At 49.1% G+C, this 23,736-nt stretch overlaps 1 protein-coding gene across 1 annotated transcript; it reads left to right on the top strand.

Annotated features, from left to right (window-relative positions):
* Nucleotides 1–1,487: 1,487 nt before the first annotated feature.
* On the top strand, nucleotides 1,488–18,625 carry LOC145348196 (CCN family member 1-like). The gene is made up of 5 exons (XM_080196393.1): nucleotides 1,488–1,942; nucleotides 5,572–5,776; nucleotides 9,010–9,324; nucleotides 13,097–13,296; nucleotides 17,331–18,625. Exons 1-5 carry the CDS (start codon nucleotides 1,856–1,858, stop codon nucleotides 17,649–17,651), a joined length of 1,128 nt encoding a protein of 375 aa, XP_080052519.1. The 5' UTR covers nucleotides 1,488–1,855; the 3' UTR covers nucleotides 17,652–18,625.
* The last annotated feature ends 5,111 nt before the right edge of the window (nucleotides 18,626–23,736 follow it).

The following is a 23,736-nucleotide window of genomic DNA, read 5'->3' as shown; positions in this document are numbered from 1 at the left end:
TACCCCCATATCCCTACACATTATACCCACTAATCCCTCTAACCTATGCATCCCTGGACACTAAGGGGCAATTTCCTAGCATGGCCGATCAACCTAACCCGCACATCTTTGGACTGTGGGAGGAAACCGGAGCACCCGGAGGAAACCCACGCAGACACGAGGAGAATGTGCAAACTCCACACAGACCAAGCCGGGAATCAAATCCAGGACCCTGGAGCTGTGAAGCAGCAGTGCTAACCATGGTGCTATGATGCTGCCCCATAGTTAGTGTAGACTCAATGGGCCGAATGGCCTCCTTTTGCATTGTAGGGTTTCTATGATTCTATTTCTATGAGAACGTTAAAAAGCTGCCCTGTCCACTGTCAACCGCCAGACGCTATCGTCCACAGTCAAAATTAGCATCGTTCATTTGGTCCATCTCCCTGTCAGTAATCTGTGTCCCAGCGCATTGTCCCATCTCTAATCAGCCTGGTGCAGATACAACAGGACAGCGAGTTTTAGCTTCACAGAGAGCGCTACTGATCACACCGAGTATCACCAGGACGCATCCTTCCTCATTTCGGGGAACATGCGGCACAGAAATCCGCAAAACACAGAGTGAAAGAAAAGGGACTGTCAGCACAGCCTGAAGACAACACTCAAGAGGTAAGACAGAGTTTATCTGCTGCCTCACAGCGCCAGGGACTTGGGTTCATGCTGGCTTTGGGTCACTGTCTGTGTGGAGTTTGCACATTGTCCCCATGTTTGCCTGGGTTTTGTCCGGTTGCTCCGGTTTCCTCCCACAGTCCAAAGATGCACGGGTTAGTTGATTACCCCTTAGTGTCAGGGGGACTGGGGGAGTAAATACATGGGGTTCATAGAATCATAGAATCCCTACAGTGCAGAAGGAGGCCATTCAGCCCATCAGGTCTACAATGACCCCAATCCCACCCATGCCCTATTCCCGTAACCCCCACATATTTACCCTGCTAATCCTCCTGACACTAATGTCAATTTACCACGGCCAATCCACCCAACCCACTCATCTTTGGACCGTGGGAGCAAACCGGAGCACCCGGAGGAAACCCACGCAGACACGGGGAGAATGTGCAGACTCCACACAGACAGCAACCCGACTCCAGAACTGAACCCTGATCCTTGGTGCTGTGAGGCAGCAGTGCTAACCATTGTGCTACCCGTGCCGCCCCCTACAGAGTTACAGGGATGGGGCCTGGGTGGGATTGTTGTGGGTGCAGACTCGATGGGCCGAGTGACCTCCTTCTGCACTGTAGGGAATCTATGAACTTCTAAGGAGGAGAAAAAAAATAACTTGTGTGGAAGGCAGCTGTGCCTAGAACGATTCTGAGAAACAGGCCGCAGGGATGATGAGTCAGTGCCTTTCCAGGAATTACAACCGCAGCTTTATCTTTCCGAGCACCTTATCCGAGAAGCTGGGCAAGCACATAAATAAATACGCACACACAAACATATGAGGGAACACTCAGAGTTTGATAAAAGGCGAAGGAGGGAGTTGCTTCTCAATGGGAGAGACATAAAGTGCATCTTTTCAGATGTTTGTTTCTCTTTTGCCAGGACATTGGTTGCCTTCTCCGACCCTTTCCCGATCGGATAACCTCTGCCCTCCAGTGAATGCCTCGGCATAGGGACCACTGGTCAGCATAACCGAAGGGAAAACCAACGCTTCCATATTCTTGGATTCTTCGGAGCAGTTTGACTATCAAAGTGTCACAGGATAGAGGATTGGAAATCAGCTCCAAAACCCCTTGCTGTACGCACTACCGCATCCCCCCCCTCCCCGCAACACTATTAGCTTGACCTCCACTTACTTTGGACTTTGGCCACAATCTGCGCCAGGATGGCGAGGGGTCCATTTGGTTCGGGTGTAGGCACCACCCTGGCACTGTGCTTCGTCTGGCTGGGCAGCTGGAGCCTCGCTGACATGGTAAGATAAGACGTTTTGGTCGCAAAATTAGGACGACGGATTAATATTTAAACGGGTGTAAATTGAGAGTGGCGGATACTCAACGAGACCTCGGCGCTCTTGTGCATCAGTGGCTGAAAGCAAGCGCACAGGTACAGCAGGCAGTAAAGGAGGCAAATGGTATGTTGGCCTTCGTAGCAAAAGCATTTGAAAATAGAAATCGGGATGTTTTATTGCAATTGTGCAGGGTGTTGGTGAGGCCACAGCTGGCGTATTGTGTGCCATTGTGGTGTCCTTATCTGAGGAAGGATAAAGTAAAGTTTATTTATTAGTCACAAGTGGATTTACATTAATACTGCAATTAAATTACTGTGAAAATCCTCTAGTCGCCACCTTCAGGCGCCTGTTTGGGTACACTAAGGGGCATTTTAGCATGGCCAACGCACCTAACCAACACATCTTTCGGACTGTGGGAGGAAACCGGAGCACCCGGAGGAAACCCACGCAGACATGGGGAGAATGTGCAGACTCCATGCAGACAGTGAAACAAGCCAGGAATTGAGCCTGGCTCCCTGGCACTGTGAGGCAGCAGTGCTAATCACTGTGCCACCGTGCTGCCCCTTCCTGGGAACGCAGGTCTGTCAAATGAGGAGAGATTAAGTCGGATGGGACTGTATTCGTTGGAGTTCAGAAGAGTGAGAGGGAACCTGATAGAAACTCATAAAACTCTAACAGGATTAGACAGGATAGATTCAGAAAGAATGTTCCCAATGGTGGGGGAATCCAGAACTGGGGGTCAGAGTTTGAGGATAAGGGACTGAGGTGAAGAGAAATTTCTTCACCCAGGGGGTGGTGAATGTATGGAATTCACTCCCACAGAAAGTAGCTGAGGCCAAAACGCTGTGTGATTTCAAGAAGAAATTAGATATATCTCTTGGGGCTAAATGGAGTAAGGAATATGGGGGGACAGGGGGATCAGGATATTGAATTTGATGATCAGCCATGATTATAATGAATGGCAGAGCAGACTCAAAGGGCTGAATGGTCTACTCCTGCTCCTAGTTTCTGTGTTTCTATAAACTGCGCCCCTTTAAAGACAGTCGGAGACAGGCAGCACGCACATATGCACACTGACACACACACACGCACATATGCACACTGACATGCACAGTCATACGCACACACTCACACACACTGACATGCACACTCGCATACACACACACGCACACACACGCACGCACACATGCACACACACACACTCACACTCGCACACGAACACTCACGCACACACATGCACTCGCACATGATCACGCACACGCACACACATACCAGGAGTAAGGTAGACCCACTGAGTGTATGAGGTGTGTCAGGAATAACAGGGAATAGATTTTATCAGAAAAGCAGATACTGGGAATAGATTTTATCGGAAATAACAGATACTGGGAATGGATTATATCGGAAATAACAGATACTGGGAATGGATTATATTGGGAATAACAGATACTGGGAATGGATTATATTGGGAATAACATCTGGGAGTGAATTCTGAAGGAAATAACAGATTGGGAATGAGTCGCATGGGGAAGACACACTAGAAAAGTGTTATGTGCAGAATAATCCTGGAATTATGTAGAAGATAAGAGGCAGGATTAAATTATCTGGGAGAGAGTTAAGTAGAAAATAACACATACTGAGTGAGATGGATAGAAAATAACAGATGGGGATTGGGTTATGTGGAGAATAAATGGTAAGTAAATTATTTGGGGAGTTACGTTGACTGGGAGTGAGTCATAAGGGACTGGGAGTGAGTTATAGAGAATAGCATGGTCATTGAGTGAGTTATATCAGGAATAGCACTAACTGGGAGTGAGATATAGAGAATGCCAGGCACCAGCAGTAAGTAATATTGGGATTGACATAGATTGGAATTTAGTTTTATGGAAAATGATAAGCATGGGGAGTGATTGACATTGAGAATAACACACACTGGGAAACTGGGAATGTTATACGGAGAATAAAGTGGGAATGTTATATACAGACTAACACAGGGAATGTTATTTCGAGAATAACAAATACTGGGAATGTTATATCAAGAATAACACTGGGAATGTTATATAGAGAAGAACATATACTGGGAACTTATATCAAGAATAATACTGGGAATATTATATCAAGAATAACACCGGGATTGTTATATAGAGAATAATACTAGGAATGTGATATAGAGAATAACATACACTGGGAATGTTATATTAAGGATAACTAGGTGGGGATTAGGGCTTAGTCAACATCACTACCTGATAGGAGGTATTTAAAGGGGAGGTGGATAAATATTTGATAGATTGAGGAATAGAGAGAGGGCTATTGGGAAACAGCACAGAGAAGGAGTTGAGGCCGGCACAGGTCAGCTATAATCATATTGAAGGGCGGGGCAGGCTTGAAGGGCCTGGTGCCTCCTCCTGATTCTATTTCTCATAGAATCCCATAGAATAGAATCCATACAGTGCAGAAGGAGGCCATTCAGCCCATCGGATCTGCACAGTCACTCTAACAGAGTATATTACTCAGACCATCTTCCCTGCCCTATCCCGTAACCCACGCATTCACTCCACTAATCTCCCTAACTTACACGTCTTGGGGCAATTTAACATGGACAATCCACCTAACCTGCACATCTCTGGAGTGCGGGAGGAAACTGGAGCACCTGAGGAAACCCACGCAGACACGGGGTGAGGTGGGGAGGAGAGCGTGAAGGTTCCACAGTCACCCAAGTCAAGAATCGAACCCAGGTCCCTGGAGCTGTGAGTGCCATTGTGCAAAGGGTTTGAGTTGTGTCCTTGTGGGCTGAGGCTGGTGCCTTAGGGGTCAGAGGTCATGCCAATATTCAACGCCTGGATTGATGGAGTGGTCTCCAAGGTGAGATTCAGAGAGCAGTGGCAGCACCTTTAGGACTGGTATCAGAGGTATTTAGGACTGGTATCACTGGTATTAGGACTGGCATCCCTCATTGGGTTGTCTCTCTGAGTCAGACAGCCATCAGTTTCAGTCTCTCTCCCAATGGCAGAGTTCAAGCTCATTCTTTCAGTGCCACTCTGAGGGAAAATGGAACAGGTGAAGAACTGTCAGTGGAGGCATTTTTCCCCGCCTTAGGTGGCACAGTGGTTAGCACTGCTGCCTCACAGCGCCAGGGTCCTGGGTTCAATTCCGGCCTCGGGTCACTGTCTGTACGGGGTTTGCACATTCTCCCCGTGTCTGCGTGGGTTTCCTCCAAGTGCTCCAGTTTCCTCCCACAGTCCAAAAGGTGTGCGGGTTAGGCTGATTGGCCGTGCTAAATGAACCCTGGTGTCATGGGGATTAGTAGGGTAAATATGTGGGGTTACGGGAATAGGGCCTGGGTGGGATTGTGGTCAGCGCAGACTCGATGGGCCGAATAGCCTCCTCCTGGTCCTGTAGGGATTCCATAATTTTCACTTAAAAGGAGACGATTGGCCATTCATTGGTGGCTGTTTGTGGGATCTTGCTGTGTACTCACGTTCCCTGTTGCATTTCCTACAGGTTGCCACATAAACTCAAATCTAATTCCTTTCAGGTGAAGCTGGATAAAAACAAGCTTGTTGAGGAAGTGTTGACGGAGTTGTCTTTATTCCCAGGTGGAGTGTCCCGGGGAATGCCACTGCCCACAGCCCCTGCCGTGCCGCCCGGGGGTGCCGCTGGTTTTGGACGGCTGTGGTTGCTGCAGAGTCTGTGCTCGGCAGTTCAATGAGGACTGTGGCACGCTGCAGCCCTGCGACCGAGCCCGGGGGCTCCACTGCCAGCTCCAGGACAAACTGAATGCCACGACGGGCATCTGCAGAGGTGAGGGGAAATGGTGCCCGGGGCTTAGATAGAACTGCCTCCCGCACACTCCCCGTTCACCCTCCGCACACCCCCCGTTCACCCTCCGCACACTCCCCATTCACCCTCCGCACACTCCCCGTTCACCCTCCGCACTCACCCTCCGCACACTCCCCGTTCACCCTCCGCACACCCCCCGTTCACCCTCCGCACACTCCCCATTCACCCTCCGCACACTCCCCGTTCACCCTCCGCACTCACCCTCCGCACACTCCCCGTTCACCCTCCGCACACCCCCCGTTCACCCTCCGCACACCCCCCGTTCACCCTCCACACACTCCCCGTTCACCCTCCGCACACCCCCCGTTCACCCTCCGCACACTCCCCATTCACCCTCCGCACACCCCCCATTCACCCTCCGCACTCACCCTCCGCACACTCCCCGTTCACCCTCCGCACACTCCCCGTTCACCCTCCGCACACCCCCCGTTCACCCTCCGCACACCCCCCGTTCACCCTCCGCACACCCCCCGTTCACCCTCCGCACACCCCCCGTTCACCCTCCGCACTCACCCTCCGCACACTCCCCATTCACCCTCCGCACACTCCCCGTTCACCCTCCGCACACCCCCCATTCACCCTCCGCACACCCCCCATTCACCCTCCGCACACTCCCCGTTCACCCTCCGCACACCCCCCATTCACCCTCCGCACACCCCCCATTCACCCTCCGCACACTCCCCATTCACCCTCCGCACACTCCCCGTTCACCCTCCGCACACTCCCCATTCACCCTCCGCACACCCCCCATTCACCCTCCGCACACTCCCCGTTCACCCTCCGCACACCCCCCATTCACCCTCCGCACTCACCCTCCGCACACTCCCCATTCACCCTCCGCACACTCCCCGTTCACCCTCCGCACACCCCCCGTTCACCCTCTGCACACCCCCCGTTCACCCTCCGCACACCCCCCATTCACCCTCCGCACACTCCCCGTTCACCCTCCGCACACCCCCCGTTCACCCTCCGCACACCCCCCATTCACCCTCCGCACTCACCCTCCGCACACTCCCCGTTCACCCTCCGCACACCCCCCGTTCACCCTCCGCACACTCCCCGTTCACCCTCCGCACACCCCCCGTTCACCCTCCGCACACTCCCCGTTCACCCTCCGCACACTCCCCGTTCACCCTCCGCACACTCCCCGTTCACCCTCCGCACACTCCCCGTTCACCCTCCGCACACCCCCCGTTCACCCTCCGCACACTCCCCGTTCACCCTCCGCACACTCCCCGTTCACCCTCCGCACACTCCCCGTTCACCCTCCGCACACTCCCCGTTCACCCTCCGCACACTCCCCGTTCACCCTCCGCACGCCCCCCGTTCACCCTCCGCACACTCCCCGTTCACCCTCCGCACACCCCCCGTTCACCCTCCGCACACTCCCCGTTCACCCTCCGCACTCACCCTCCGCACACCCCCCGTTCACCCTCCGCACACCCCCCGTTCACCCTCCGCACACCCCCCGTTCACCCTCCGCACTCACCCTCCGCACTCACCCTCCGCACACCCCCCGTTCACCCTCCGCACACCCCCCGTTCACCCTCCGCACACTCCCCATTCACCCTCCGCACACTCCCCGTTCACCCTCCGCACTCACCCTCCGCACACCCCCCGTTCACCCTCCGCACACTCCCCATTCACCCTCCGCACACCCCCCGTTCACCCTCCGCACACTCCCCGTTCACCCTCCGCACACCCCCCATTCACCCTCCGCACACTCCCCGTTCACCCTCCGCACTCACCCTCCGCACACCCCCCATTCACCCTCCACACACTCCCCGTTCACCCTCCGCACTCACCCTCCGCACACTCCCCGTTCACCCTCCGCACACCCCCCGTTCACCCTCCGCACACCCCCCGTTCACCCTCCGCACACTCCCCGTTCACCCTCCGCACACCCCCCGTTCACCCTCCGCACACCCCCCGTTCACCCTCCGCACACCCCCCGTTCACCCTCCGCACACTCCCCGTTCACCCTCCGCACACTCCCCGTTCACCCTCCGCACACTCCTCGTTCACCCTCCGCACACTCCCCGTTCACCCTCCGCACACTCCCCGTTCACCCTCCGCACACCCCCCGTTCACCCTCCGCACGCCCCCCGTTCACCCTCCGCACACTCCCCGTTCACCCTCCGCACACTCCCCCACACACTCCCCCATACCTCCCCCCTCACACACCCCCCCCCACATCCCCCCCACACAACCTCCACGCACCCCCCACGCACCCCCCACACACACTCCACACACCTTCCACACAACTCTCCCACACACCGCTCCTCCACACACCCTCCAGAAACCCACCACACACTGTCCACACCCCTCCCCCCACATGCTCTCCACACAGCCTCCACTCACCGACCCCCCCCCCCCCCACCACACCCCCAGGAATGGGGCATTGAGGGCATTTACACATCACACTGCCAGGCATCGAGGGTATTTGCACATTACTACACCAGGTATCGGTCGTATTTACATATTACAGCACCCGGTATCGAGGGTATTTATACATTACGTCACCAGGTATCGAGGGGCATTTACACATTACTGTACCAGTTATCAAGGGTACTTACACATTTACAGCACTAGGTTTTGAAGGAATGTACTCATTACAACACCAGGCATTGAGAGGTATTTCCACATTACAGTACCAGGCATTGTGGGTATTTACACATTACAGAACCAAGTATTGTGGGTATTTACACATTACAGATCCAGGTAGTGAGGGTATTTACACATCGCAGCACCAGGTATTGTGAGTATTTACACATTGCAGCGCCAGGTATTGAGGGTATTTACATATTACAGCATCAGGTATTGAGGGTACATACACATTACCACAATAGGTATCGAGGGTAATTACACATGGCAACACCAGAATTAAGGGTATTTATACATTACAACACCAGGTATCAAGAACATTTACACATTACAGCTCCAGGGATTGAGCGTATTTACACATTGCAGTACCAGGTATTGAGGGTATTTACACATTACATCGATAGCCATCAATATACCCTTTTAATCAGATTGCCTGTAATGGATCCTGTAAGTGATAGTTAACTTGATGTTGTCCATTTTACACTCTTGCCTGCAGTTAAGATGGCTCTTTTGGAAAGCAATAACCAGTGTGCTGACACGTTGTAAGGAGTAGACAGGTTGACCCTGATGCTGTTTCCTCCCTCTCACAGCCAGCAGTCCCGGTCGGCCTTGCCTCATGAACGGGAGAGTGTACCAGCACGGCGAGGTCTTCAAGCAGACATGTCGGCTTCAGTGCACCTGCGAGAACGGCAAAGCTGGCTGCGTCCCCCTCTGCCCCTCGCACGTCTCCCTGCCGCCCGCCTTCTGCCCAGACGCTCGGCTGGTCAAGTTGCCGGGCACCTGCTGCGAGAGATGGAAGTGCGCTTCGCCCTATTCCAAGGGCGACAAGGCATTGGGATGGGACAAGTGGAAGAAGAGCGTCAAAGTCTTCAGTAAGGTGGCAAAGCAGCGGAGCGCAGTCCACAGTAAGTGAGGAGCGAAAGGAGCAAGAGGGAAATCTTGGGTGTCCTTTAAGTCAAGAACACGTTCTACTCCCCTCACACATTTCCCCAGGACATTAATATCATCATTACCCTAAAGGGAGAAGAAAAGAAGCCTAGAGCCATACAATGGCAGTGTAATTTGGCTAAATGCGAGGTTATTCACTTTGGAAGCAAAAACAAGAAGGCAGATTACTACCTGAATGGCTGTAAATTGGGAGAGGGGAGTGTGCAGAGGGATCTGGGTGTCCTGGTGCACCAGTCACTGAAGGTAAGCATGCAGATGCAGCAGGAAGTAAAGAAGGCAAATGGTATGTTGGCCTTCATTGTGAGAGGTTTTGAGCACAGGATCAGGGATGTGTTGTTGCAGTTATACAGGACCTTGTTGAAGCCACACCGAGAGTATTGTGTGCAGTTTTGGTCTCCTTTTCTGAGGAAGGATGTTCTTGCTCTCGAGAGAATGCAGCAATGGGTTACCAGGATGATTCAGGGTATGGCAGGACTGATGTATGCAGAGAGATTGACTATGTTAGGATTGTTTTCACTGGAGCTCAGACAAATAAGGTAGGATCTCATAGAGACTTATAAAATTCGAACAGGGTAGATGCAGGGAGGATGTCCCTGATGGTGGGGGAGTCCAGAACCAGGGGATCACAGTCTGAGGATTCGAGTAGACCATTTAGGACGGAGGTAAGGAGACATTTCTTCACCCAAAGAGCAGTGAGCCTGTGGATATCAAGGAAATAATTGATGCCAAAACATTGAATTTATTTAAGAGTCGGTAGGAGGCACTTGGGGCAAATGAGATCAAAGGTTATGGGGAGAAAGCAGGATTATTGAGTTGGATGACAAGCCATGATTGCGATGAACGGCAGAGCAGGCTCAAAGGGCCAAATGGCCTCCTCCTGCTCCTATCTTCTATGTTTCTTTGAATGAGACCACTTGGCCCTTCATCTCTGTGCTAGCTTTGTGAGAGAATCTGATGAATCCTACTCTCCCCATTCTTTCCTGCTCTGCATATTATTCCGATTTCAGTCTAGGTCCGCGTTCCTTTTGCGTGGAACCATCATTAGCAGTTAGGCATTCCATTCTAAACCCCATCCATTCAATTCCCCGAGCCCCCGCTCACCGTCCTCACCACTGTCACTCTGGGACAGGATGAGTTAGAGTCAGATTCCGCTGTACACTCACGTGGCAGAAGCAGGATATAGAAAGATCTTTGTTCTGAACTCATGAAGAGAGTTTGGTCACATTTACTCCCTCGATGTTTTACATGGACCGTTTAGTGTTAACCTGAAAATGTGACAAAGACGTTGAACAGTTTGAATGTGTGTGTGCATCTGTGAGTATATTTAAGTGTGTGTGTGTGTGTGTGTGTGTGCGCACAGCTATACATGAGTGTGTTTGTGTGTCTGTGAGTATATTTAAGTGTGTGTGTGTGTGTGTGCAGCTGTACATGAGTGTGTGCGTGTCTGTGTATATTTAAGTGTGTGTATGTGTGTGTGTGTGTGCACAGCTATACATGAGTGTGTTTGTGTGTCTGTGTGTATATTTAAGTGTGTGTGTGTGTGTGGGTGTGTGCAGCTGTACATGAGTGTGTACGTGTCTGTGTGAATATTTACATGTATGTGTGGTGTGTGTGTAGCTACATGTGTGCGTGTGTTTCTGTGTAGTTTTTGTGTCTGGAAGAGTATGAGGTTGTACCCATGTGTGTATGTTTGTGTGTGAGTTTTGTCATGGACAGAAGGGGAGGAATTGATTTAAACTGCCCTTAATTCCCCACTCTCTACTCATCCATAAACAGAAAGGTGTGTTTTTTTAATTCTGATTTCTGTTTTATAAATGGTGGCTTATTTACCAACCCTTACATCTGAAAATGTTCTAATCTTCTAACACACAGAAATGCGCACACACACACACACACACACATACACAAACACACACACACACACGTGCATGTGCACACATACACATGCACACGCACACACAAACACACACACATGCATACACACACATATACACGCACACATACACACATGCACTTGGGCGCACACACACACATACACACACATGCACACACACGCACACACACACACACACACACACACAGACATGCCTATGCACGCACGCATGACTGGGGTTTCACAATGTCCACCCTCTTACACAATAAACGGAGATAAAGAAAAAGGAAGAGAGGTCAGGTCGGGGTCACATAAAAATACAAGTTGGATTTTACTTGCGTCCAGAAGCTAAATGGAGCATTCTTCCCGGGGGGGAGGCTGACTGATTCTAGAATGCTCCATCTTCCCAGAGCGATGTCTCCACAACAGGAGAAGACACGTAGAGTGAGTTAATCAGGAGGCCTGTGTTCCAATGTTCCAGCGGTTGGCAGGTTTGATGAGGGTCAGAATTCTTCGATGGTAGACAGCGCAGGCTGTTGCCTGGAGTTCAGTTCATGTCGGAGGTGGAACAGGAACATGTCAGAATTCAGTTCTGTCGGATGTAATGACAATGCAGCTTGGGAGAGAGGACATGTGACATATCTCAATGTTAAACATGGGTGGCTTATTCCCATGGCTGGAATCCTAAAGTGTTTAATTGGAGCCAGGATTCCTTGGTTCTGGGAGATACTGGTTTCGAGTTGATAAGCAGGCTCCTCTGCCAGACCCATTGCATCAGGACTGCTAACGCTTCAACCATTAGATTCAATCCAGTGAAGGTTTCTCTTTGTTTGAACATGGGGCTGGAGCAGACTCACTGTCCACGTGGTCATTGTAACTTTGAAACCACTTGGTCCACTCAGCCAGTGTCCATTTCATACAATCATAGAATCCCTACAGTGCAGAAGGAGGCCATTCGGCCCATCGAGCCGACACTGACTACAATCCCACCCCGGCCTTTTCCTCACTTACTTACCCAGCTAATCCCCCTGACACTGAGGGGCAATTTAGCACGGCCAATCAACCTAACCCGCACATCTTTGGACTGTGGGGAGAAGTTGGAGCACCTGGAGGAAACCCACGTGGACACAGGGAGAATGTGAAGGCTCCACACAGACAGTGACCCGAGACCGGAATTGAACCATTGTGGCACCGTACTTTTGAAAGAACACAATAAATGACTTTATAAAATAGCCCAGTCGATTAATATATATACTTATATCTTTCGTGCCTTGACCGTGACAGTTTGTGTGTGTGTGCTTGTATACATGAGTGTGTAGACGAGAGATTGGTGAAAATGCTGTAGGCATCTAGTGTTTGAACTAGTGCGTATGTTTGTACATGTGTGTATGCATGTGTGTGTGTGTGTGTGTGTATATGTGCCTATTTATGTGTGTGTGTGAAAATATCCAGCGTACATGTGTTCATATACAGGAGAAGATGTAGCTGTTTGTATATGGATGTGTTTTGTGAGTATTGTATATAAGTGTGTATGTATTTGTGTGTGTACGTGTCTGAATAAGTCTGTACGTATGTGTGTACGCGTGTGTCTGTTATTGTGCGTGCACATGTGTGTGTGTGTGTGTGTATACATGTGAAAATATCCAGCTGTATTTGTATTTGTATATCAGAAAACATGTAGCTGTTTGTCTATGGATGTGTTTTGAGAGTATTGTATGTGTATGTATTCGTGTGTGTGTATATACATGTGTCTGTGTGTGTGTATATACATGTGTCTGTGTGTGTGTGTGTACATGTGCCTGTACGTGTGTATATATTGCACACACATTTAACTATTTTTGATGTGTCTGCTTCAGAGCTGAGGGGTTTCAGGGGAGAAAGCTTCATCTATCCTGACTGCCAGGTTAAAGCTACAACGTGGTCACCATGTTCACAGAGCTGTGGCATGGGCATTTCCACCAGACTCAGCACCAACAACACCTGGTGCCAACCAAAGCGGGAGACCAGACTGTGCCAGATCCGGCCCTGCGGCATGCTCAATAATCTCCATATCCAGGTGGGTTTTAGGAGAAAGGAGTGGGAAGCATCGATTAAACATTCAGCTGAACCGAACTGGCCATTGTGACAATCTGCACTAAAATGTGTTGTTCTAGACCAATATGTCAAGTTGTTCGTTTCTAATCAACGTGACAGCAAACTCCATGGTATATTCTTCTAAATCAGTGTGAAATCCTGCATTATGTTGTATTGTTATATGTCAAATGGTGCATTGACCTGGTGGCACAGTGGTTAGCACTGCTGCCTCACAATGCCAGGGACCCGGGTTCGACTCCCGGCTTGGGTCACTGTCTGTGTGGAGTTTGCACTTTCTCCCCGTGTCTGTGTGTGTTCCCTTTGGGTGCTCCGGTTTCCTCCCACAGTCTGAAAGACATGCTGGTTAGGTGCATTGGCCGCGCTAATTTACCCTAGTGTCTCAGAGTGTGTAGGTAAGAGGGATTAGCGGGGTGATTATGGGAATAGGCCCTGGTTGGGATTGTTGTCGGCGCAGACTAGATGGGCCACATGGCCTCCTTCTGCACTGTAGAGTTTCTATGATTCTACGACTGCCTGTGTGGAGTTTGTTCATTCTCCCCGTGTCTGCGTGGGTTTCCTTCAGATGCTCTGGTTTCCTCCCACAGTCCAAAGATGTGCAGATTAGGTTGATTGGTCATGCTAAATTTGCCCCTTGGTGGGTCAAGGGGGTTAGTAGGGTAAATACTTGGAGTTACGGGTTAGGGTCTAGTTGGTTTGTCATTGGTGCAGGCTTGATGGGCTGAATGGCCTCTTCTGCACTGTAGGGATCCTATGAGTTAATCAGCCAGTACCATAATATATTGCTATAGATCAAGATTGAAGTCTATACTATAATGTATAGTTCTAGATCAGTATAGAAACATATACATAATGTATGGTTTTAGATCCAAGAAATACCCTAAGCTACACCTGCTATTCTTTGCAAACAATTAATAAACTCTCTATTAGATCAGTGCAATACTCTACACTACGACACATCAATGTAGGTTAGTACTGTCCAAAGATGTGCAGGTTAGGTGGGTTGGCCATGGGGTGGTGTGGTGGTTAGCACTACCGCCTCACAGTGCCGGGGACTTGGGTTCAATTCCCGGCTTGGGTGACTGTCTGTGCAGAGTCTGCACATTCTCCCCGTGTCTGCGTGGGTTTCCTCCGGGTGCTCCCATTTCCTCACACAGTCCAAAGATGTGTGGGTTAGGTAGATTGCCATGCTCAATTCCCCATTAGTGTCAGGAGGACTACCTAGGATAAATACGTGGAGTGTGGGAATAGGGCCTGGGTGGGATTGTGGTCAGTGCAGACTTCAATGGGCCGAATACCCTCTGTCTGCACTGTATGATTCTATTATTCGATGGCAATTGTATATAATACAGAGCTAGGTCACGATAGAAACCTGATATGTGGTTTAATGCTCTAACTCAATATCTGCCTCAGGATAATACCTTTAAAGCTTGTGAATTGGCACAGTGATACAGGGTTAGCACTGCCGTCTCACAGCGCCAGGGACCTGGGTTCGATTCCCGGCTTGGGTCACCATCTGTGTGGAGTCTGTACGTTCTCCCCATGTCTGCGTGGGTTTCCTTCCACAGTCCGAAAGACTTGCTGGTTAGGGTGCGTTGGCCATGCTAAATTCTTCCCTCAGTGTACCCGAACAGGTGCCAAAATGTGGCAACTAGGGGATTTTCACTGTAACTTCATTGCAGTGTTAATGTAAGCCTACCTGTGACACTAATAAATAAACTTCTGAATTGGGAATTATGAAGTGAGCCTGAGTTAGTTGGGGCTTTGCCTTTCAATTGAGAGCATCTGCGACTGTGTCTATCCTGGATTATTGGGATGTGCATCCCTTCCGTGACAGTCCACCGAGCCAAGGGCAACAGTGACACCTACAGGGGTGAAATATTATTGGCAGCAGACTGCTTCCTGAGTGTGGCCCCTCCCATTTAACAACAACAACTTGCCTTGATGTAGGCCCTGTAATGTGATGAATCTTCCAAAGGCGCTTTGCAGAACCAATCGCAGACAAAGAGAAATCAATGCTGAGTCACGTAGGGAGATATAAAGAGAAGTAAGCACAAACTCTTGTTAAAAAGTTTAGAATTGGGTTGAATTGATTTATTATTGTCACAATATTGGGATGCAGTGAAAGGCATTATTTCCTGCATGCTTTACAATCAAAGCATACCGTTCATAGAGTACATAGGGGAGAAGGAAAGGAGAGAATGCAGAATATCATGTCACAGTCATAGCTAGGGAGAAGAGAAAGATTAAATTAGTATAAGGTAGGCCCATTCAAAAGTCTGAATACGGCAGGGAAGAAGCTGTTCTTGAGTCGGTTGGTATGTGACCTCAGACTTTTGTGTCCTTTTCCCAAAGGAAGAAGTTGGAAGACGGAATATCCAGGGTGCGTGGGGTCCTCAATTATGCAGGTTGCTTTGCTGAGGCAGGGGGAAGTGTAGATGGAATCAATGGATAGGAGGCTGGTTTGTGTGATGGGCTGGGCTGTGGTCGTGTATGAAGTGACCACACTCACTGTCCGGGGTTCTGGGCAACGTTCCAGGAGAATCAGTGCATTGTGCCTACAGAGGGCAACAGTGACACCTTCTGGTAGAAAATAATATTGATGTGGAGATGCCAGTGTTGGACTGGGGTAAACACGGTAAGAAGTCTAACAACACCAGGTTAAAGTCCAACAGGTTTATTTGGTAACAAAAGCCACTAGCTTTCGGAGTGCTGCCCCTTCGTCAGGTGAGTGAGAACTTGTATTCACAAACAGGGCATATAAAGACACAAACTCAATTTACAAAATAATGGTTAGAATGCGAGTCTTTACAGGTAATCAAGTCTTAAAGGTACAGACAATGTGAGTGGAGAGGGGGTTAAGCACAGGTTAAAGAGATGTGTATTGTCTCCAGCCAGGACAGTTAACAGTTAACATCTCTTTAACCTGTGCTTAACCCCCTCTCCACTCACATTGTCTGTACCTTTAAGACTTGATTACCTGTAAAGACTCGCATTCCAACCATTATTTTGTAAATTGAGTTTGTGTCTTTGTATGACCTGTTTGTGAACAGAATCCCACTCACCTGGCGAAAGGCCAGCGCTCCGAAAGCTAGTGGCTTTTGCGACCAAATAAACCCGTTGGACTTTAACCTGGTGTTGTGGGACTTCCTACAGAAAATATTATTGACAGCAAACAGTTCACAACTCCACAACTTCAAGAGGGACTTTTAAGGAACATCTCACAGGAACAGGCAGAGGCTGGGGGAGGTTCAGGGAGAGAATTCCTGAGCTTAAGACCAAGGCACTGAAGGTGCAATCACTATTGGTAAAGCAATTGAAATTAGGGATGTACACAAGGCCAGAATTAGAGGGGTGCAGGTACTTTAGAGGATTGTAGGGTTAGAGGAGATTACAGAGATGGGGGCGGTGGGGAGGGGGGGTAGTGATTGGAGGGAATAAAAAAAGGACATAAAGAGGATTAAAATCAGGATAGGAATTTGGCAGCTGGATGGGTACATGAATAGGAAGGAAATAGCAGGATACAGACCGAGTAAGGGCACAATGTTAGCACCGCTGCCTCACAGCACCAGGGGCACAGGTTCAAATCCAGCCTCGGGTCACTGTCCACGTGGGTTTCCTCCGGGTGCTCCAGTTTCCTCCCACGGTCCAAAGATGTGCGGGTTGGGTTGATTGACCATGTTAAATTGCCCCTTAGTGTCGGGGGGATCAGCAGGGTAAATATACGGGGCTATGAGAATAAAGCCTGGGAGGGATTGTGGACTTGACGGGCCGAATGGCCTCCTTCTATACTGTAGGGATTCTAAGTTTTGGTTAGGGCATCATGACCGGCACAGGCTTGAAGGGCCTGTTACTGTGCCTTGCCTTTCTGTTTTTTACGAATAGATGCAATTTGAAAGGATAATGTCCGATTAAAGGTGTAAGAGGAGAGGGGGATGTGAGTCAGAATCTTTATGTTGGTTCACTCACACTGTGCGGACAATTCCCTCTGTGTTTCAGGCAGGCAAGAAGTGCCGGAAAAGCCTAAAGGAGCTGACACCCAGGCCCCTCGTCTACCAAGGATGCGTCAGCCTGAGGAAATACAAGCACAAGTATTGCGGCCTGTGCAGGGACGGGCACTGCTGCCAGCCCGCCGAGACCAGGACCATCAAAGTGCGTTTCGGATGCCCGGTCCGAGCAACCATCGTCAAAAACGTCATGAAGATCCAGAGGTGCGAATGCAGCCACTACCAGTGCCTGCAGCAGAGCGCCCACTACTGGCCGGATGACTGGGCGCCGCCCAGCCTGACGGGTGTTAAGGGAATCGACAACAACTTCTAAACCCTGGTTGGATGCTGGGACGGGTGGGATGGGGAGGGAACAGATCTTGACTCCAAGGTGGCGCCCGCTTGTCCAGTAGCAGTACCCATCACCCTCCACAAGGGAGGGCTATTACTCTGCATTATTGCCTCACTATATCGCCACTCTGCCCCCAGTTCACCTTGGGTGTCACTCTTAGCAAAGACTTTCACTTCTTAAGAATGTATTTTTAGAAGCTACAGACAGAAATGTACCCGATAATTAAGTATGCTCATTGCTGTTTCCAAACACTTCAAGGCGACACACACAGCAGCCCCACACCAAGCAACTCACGTGTCAAGGACTCTCCGAGAGAGTTGCGAGCGATTCAGAATTATACGCACAGCTTTTCATAGAACCTGACAGTGCAGAAGGAGGCCATTCAGCCCATCCACCGTCCACAATCCCACCCAGGCTCTATCCCCATAACCCCATGCATTTACCCCACCTGGTTCCCCCTGACACTAAGGGGCAACTTAGCATGACCAATCCACCTAACCCGCACATCTTTGGAGTGTGGGGGAAACTGGGGCACCCGGAGGAAACCCACGCGTACACGGGGAGAACATGCAAACGCCACACAGACAGTGACCAAGGCTGGAATTGAACCCTGATGCTATGAGGCAGCAGTGCTAAACACTGCGCCACCGTGCTGCCCCTTTTCCTTGAAGGTAGCTAGATATTGGCACAGTGGTTAGCACAGCTGCCTCACAGCGCCGGGGACCCAGGTTCAATTCCCGTCTTGGGTCACTGTCTATATGGAGTTTGCACATTCTCCCCATGTCTGCATGGGTTTACTCCAGTTTCCTCCCACAGTCTGAAAGATGTACTGGTTTGTTGCATTGACCCAAACAGGTGCTGGATTGTGGCGACTGGGGGAATTTCACAGTAACCTCATTTGCAGTGTTAATGTAAGCCTTACTTGTAACTAATAAATAAAATTGACTTTTACTTTACCTTTTTATATTTTTAACTGCGTGAAGATGCATACCTTTCTTTTGCACTGTGTTAAAGTCATGGTCTGATTCTGACTGAGTTTGCTTTCGGGCGGTTTACAAGACTTCAGTCATCCAACAGATTTCTGGACCACAACGAGAATTAATGTAGTCAAAATCCTGTTCCCCCCAACATGATTTAGCAAAGCTGTAGTAAGAATGTGGAGCTCACCACTACAAGGCGTAGTTAAAGAGTATTGCTGCATTAAAGTAGGAATGTAGATCAGTGCACGAGGGAGAAAGGAGTAGAAAGAGTTGCTGATGGAGTGAGGTGAAGTGGTAACAAACACATGTGGAGTATTGATGGATCAGACAGTGTGTTTGTGCGATGTGAAATTTTATGTAATGCTACATTATGTAGCTCTCTATAATCCCAGTAATAAATGGAATCTTACTCACTGTCTGCCCAGGAAGAATTTTTGTATATAGTGTTCTGCTCTTAAAAACAAAACCCTCTAGAATTTTACAAGCCTCTGTAAATCAGGCCTTGCCGCACCGATTATGGTTTTACCTCTCTTGACGCCAGGGTTAATGGAGATCTGGGACTGTCTGCGCCCGTTCCAAAAAGAAAAAAGTCCATGTCACGGCGGGGCTGAGTGAGATGCTCTTTCGGAGAGTTGGTGCAGGCTTGACGGGCCGAATGGCCTCCTTCCGCACTGAAGGGTATCCATGGAATAAATGGGAATAGCGAAAACTGTTTGTGGGGTCTGTCTCTTTAAGACGGCACAGCAGAAGTGGGTCACCTGGCAAGAGGGACCAATGGGAACCGATAGTGAGAGAGTGCCGCAGAGGGTGGACTCCTCTCTCTCTCTCTGAAGCAGAACTGAGCTTGGCCAACGCACCTCACCCCCACATCTTTGGACAGTGGGAGGAAACCGGAGCACCCGGAGGAAACCCACATGGGGAGAATGTTGAAACTGCACACAGACAGTCACCCAAGGCCAGAATTAAACCCGGGTCCCTGCCGCTGTGAGGCAGCAGTGCAAACCACTGCGTCAATCTTCTCTGAACTGTTTCTAATGCGTTCATACCCTTTCTTAAATAAAGAGACCGAAACAGTACAAAGTATTCCAGATGTGGCCTGGAAAGGAAGGCGATGGCCTCGTGGTATTATTGTTGGAGCTATTAATCCAGAAAGTCAGCTTATGTCCTGGGGACCTGGGTTCGAATCCCACCACAGCAGATAAACTTGAATTCAATAAAAAATAATCTGGAATTAAGAATCTGCTGATGACCATGAAACCATTGTTGGAAAAAGCCTGAACTAACCACGTGCCAGCCCAGAGGTAACCGAGAAAAGGGGACATCATAACCTTCTGATGGAGACCTCAACACTCCCTGGCTCAATTACTCACAATCTCAAACGCATTCAGGCAGAAGCACACACTAGTTTGCTGTCTATACACACACATTTTCACGTTCACTTGCTCGGGCTCAGACAGAGGCACACACTGGCACAGTTCACATAATTCTCTAAAAGCTAATCAGCAGTGTGTGACGTTTGGAGCTCAGAATGCCATTCTAATAAAGAGAGTCCGGAGATGAGGGGGTTGGACTATGAAGAGAGACTAAATAGACTGGGTCTGTACTCGCTGGAGTTTAGAAGGATGAGGGGGGGATCTTATAGAGACGTATAAGATAATGAAAGGGATGGATAGGGCAGAGGTAGAGAGATTCTTCCCGCTTAGAAGGGATAGCAGGACTAGAGGGCACAGCCTCAAGATAAGGGGGGGTCAGTTTAGAACGGAGTTGAGGAGGAACTTCTTCACTCAAAGGGTGGTGAATCTCTGGAATTCTCTGCCCGTTGAAGTGGTGGAGGCTACCTCGCTAAATATATTTAAGATACGGGTAGATAGGTTTCTGATGGCCAGGGGAATTAAGGGTTATGGGGAGAGAGTGGGAAAGTGGAACTGATCCACTTCAGATCAGCCATGATCTTATTGAATGGCGGGGCAGGCTCGAAGGGCTAGATGGCCTACTCCTGCTCCTATTTCTTGTGTTCTTATGAGAGGCAATTACCTCTTCAGATTGCAAGCAGAATGTTTGCTCCAATTAGTTCTTTATTCTCAAATTGGGTCTCTGAAAGGAGACTGTTTCTCTCACCAATTGATCTACTTTGCCAGGTTTATGCCCAGTAATGACTATAATGAGACCCACAATATGGACCTCTTGGAATACGAGCTCTCTGATTAAGTCAGGAATGGCTTGGTTAGCCAGGGAGGCCTGCCTGTGTATATAATGTGGAGCGCCAGGGTGAGTAGCACTCTGGGTTTATAATCTACATAGAGTCATAGAGGTTTACAGCATGGAAACAACTTGCCCATGCCCCTCTTTTGTTTTTAAACCCCTAAATGAATCCCAATTGCCCAAATTTGGCCCATATCCCTTTATACCCATTTTACCCATGTAACTATCTAAATGCTTTTAACAAGACAAAAATTGTACCCACCTCTATTACTATCTCTGGCAGCTTGTTCTAAACACTCACCACCCTCTGTGTGAAAAAATTGCTCCTCTGGACACTTTTGTATCTCTCCCCTCTCACCTTATGCCCTCTAGCTTTAGACTCTCCTACCTTTGGGAAAAAGATATTGACTATCTCGCTGATCTGTGCCCCTCACTGGAAGTAATTATTGGATTGTTGTTTACTGTGTAAATAAATCTAAGATTAGTGTCGGGACACCGTCCTCAGGGGAGTTATTTCACCATCAAATTGAAATTCTATCACCTCGTCCACCATGGAATTGGATAGTCGAGGAGCGGACAACAGCAATTTCTTGACCTTGAGTAGGAATTTACAGTCTCGCTGAAGCGAGGTGGTAAAACCCTGCCTCTGGACGACTGTGTGTAATTTTGGTGCCTTTATCTGAGGAAGGGTGTCTGTGTTATAGAGGGAGTGCAGTGAAGGTTTACCAGGCTGATTCCTGGGATGGCAAATCTGTCATATGAGGAGAGACTAAATAGGTTAGGATGGAGTTTAGGAGAGTGAGAGGGAATCTCGTAGAAATGTGTTGAATTCTAACAGAATTAGACAGGGTCGATTCACAAAGAATGTCCTCAGTGGTAGGAGAGTCCAGTTTGAGGAGAAAGGGGTAAATCTTTTAAGACTGAGGTGAGGAGGAATTTCTTCACCCAGAGGGTGGTGAATGTGTGGGATTCACTCCCACAGAAAGTAGTCGAGGCCAAAACCTTGTGTGATTTCAAGAAGAAATCAGATATAGCTCTTGGGGCAGAAGGGGTCAATAGATGTGGAGGGAAGGTGGGATCAGGATAATGAATTTGGTGGTCAGGCATGATGGAAATGAATGATGGGGCAGGCTTGAAGGGCTGAGTAGCCTACTTCTGCTTCTTGTTTAACTTAGATCACAACTTGATCAGGATCACAAATCAGTAGGATTTATCACCATTTAGCCCATCTGATTTGAAATCATTCATAACTAATCTGATTGTGCTTTTAATTTCCCTTTCCTGCACCTCTCCAACAATAGATATATCAATAATCATAGATAATCAATGAACCACGGATAAATCAATAATCTACCCAGGTCAGTCTTGAACTAATGACCCAGCCTCCACTGCTGCCCGTCAAAAAAGAATTTGATCCTCAGAAATTCCCTGGAAGAACCCTTCCTTTTATGCTAGATTTCCCCTGTGAGGGGTAACATCTCAGCATGTTCCCGCAGAGTCTCATCTGGTTTAGTAAGATCACCTCTCAGTAGTCCCCACGTGGGGGGGGTAGCAGGGTGGCGCAGTGGTTAGCACTGCTGCCTCACAGCCCCAGGGGATCCAGGTTGAACTCTGGCCTTTGGGTCACTGTCAGTGCGGAGTTTGCACATTCTCCCTGTGTCTGTGTGGGTTTTCTCCAGGTGCTCCGGTTTCCTCCACACTCTAAAAATGGCAGGTCGATTGGCCGTGCCAAATTGCCCCTTGGTGTCCCAAAATGAGTAGGTTAGGGGGATTAGCAGGGTAAATACGTGGAGTTACAGGGAAAGGGGCTGGGTGGAATGTTGTCGGTGCAGACTCGATGGGCCAAATGGCTTCCTTCTGCACTATACGGATTCTATGATACCTCCCAGTTCGCTGCTATTGGTAAATTGTGAAACATTTCTCTGTCTTCCAGTTTCCGAGTCACTTGTATTTCAAACAGAAAGCATTGGTCCCATCGCTGACACTCGGGAAGAGTCACCGTCAACTGTCCATGGCTGTCTGGCCTCTACGTTCTGTCCTGTTTATTTTGTCCTTAAGCCGGTTTTTTTAATCCAGGCTGAGAGAGAGGGACAGAGAGAAAAACAAACACAGATCAATGTCACAAAGAAAGAGGCACTGAAAAAGGGGGTGTGCATCACAGAGAAATATTAATTTCCAGCCCATTTATTCCAGGTTAACATAGAAACATAGAAGCTCGGAGCAGGAAGAGGCCATTCAGCCCTTCGAGCCTGCTCCACCATTCATCGCAATCATGGCTGATCGTCCAACTCAATAGCCTCATCCTGCTTTCTTCCCCATTCGCCCCATCCAGCCACTTCTTGAATACAAACAAAAACTATTAGAAGTCTGAGAATGGCCTCCCAGATTTGGAGAAGGTGAGATATTTTAACAAATGTATCAATGACGAAACCAAATCCTTTAATCTTCAGCTTCCTGGAGTTTCACAGAATCCCTATGGTGCAGAAGGAGGCCATTTGGCCCATTGAGTTTGCACCAACCACAATCCTGTATTCCTGTAATCCACACATTTAACCTGTTAACCCCCCCGACACTAGGGGCAACCTAACACGGCCAATGCACCTAACCTGCACATCTTTGGACTGAACCCCTCCTAGCTCTACTAAGCCCTTTTTTTAAGCTATTCCTAACTCATTTCCAAATGGCCTCCTTTTAGGGGGCATAGCCTCAAAATAAGGAGAAGCAGATTTAGGACTGAGTTGAGGAGGAACTTCTTCACACAAAGGGTTGCGAATCTATGAAATTCCCTGCCCTGTGAAGCAGTTGAGGCTACTTCATTTGATGTTTTTAAGGCAAGGATAGATAAATTTTTGAACAGTAAAGGAATTAAGAACTACGGTGAGCGG

This window comes from Carcharhinus amblyrhynchos, chromosome 9, assembly GCF_965287045.1.
Source record: "Carcharhinus amblyrhynchos chromosome 9, sCarAmb.v2.hapA, whole genome shotgun sequence".
NCBI lineage: Eukaryota > Metazoa > Chordata > Chondrichthyes > Carcharhiniformes > Carcharhinidae > Carcharhinus > Carcharhinus amblyrhynchos.
The sequence above is the reverse complement of the archived record's forward strand: the minus strand, read 5'-3'. Positions and strand labels throughout refer to the sequence as shown.

Excerpts from the sequence above, each read along its gene's own strand:
- LOC145348196 (XM_080196393.1), top strand. The coding sequence starts at position 1,856 with ATGGCGAGGGGTCCATTTGGTTCGGGTGTAGGCACCACCCTGGCACTG. Across the intron at positions 1,943-5,571 it reads GCTGGAGCCTCGCTGACATG|GTGGAGTGTCCCGGGGAATG; the intron begins GTAAGATAAGAC and ends CTTTATTCCCAG. Across the intron at positions 13,297-17,330 it reads TCAATAATCTCCATATCCAG|GCAGGCAAGAAGTGCCGGAA; the intron begins GTGGGTTTTAGG and ends TCTGTGTTTCAG.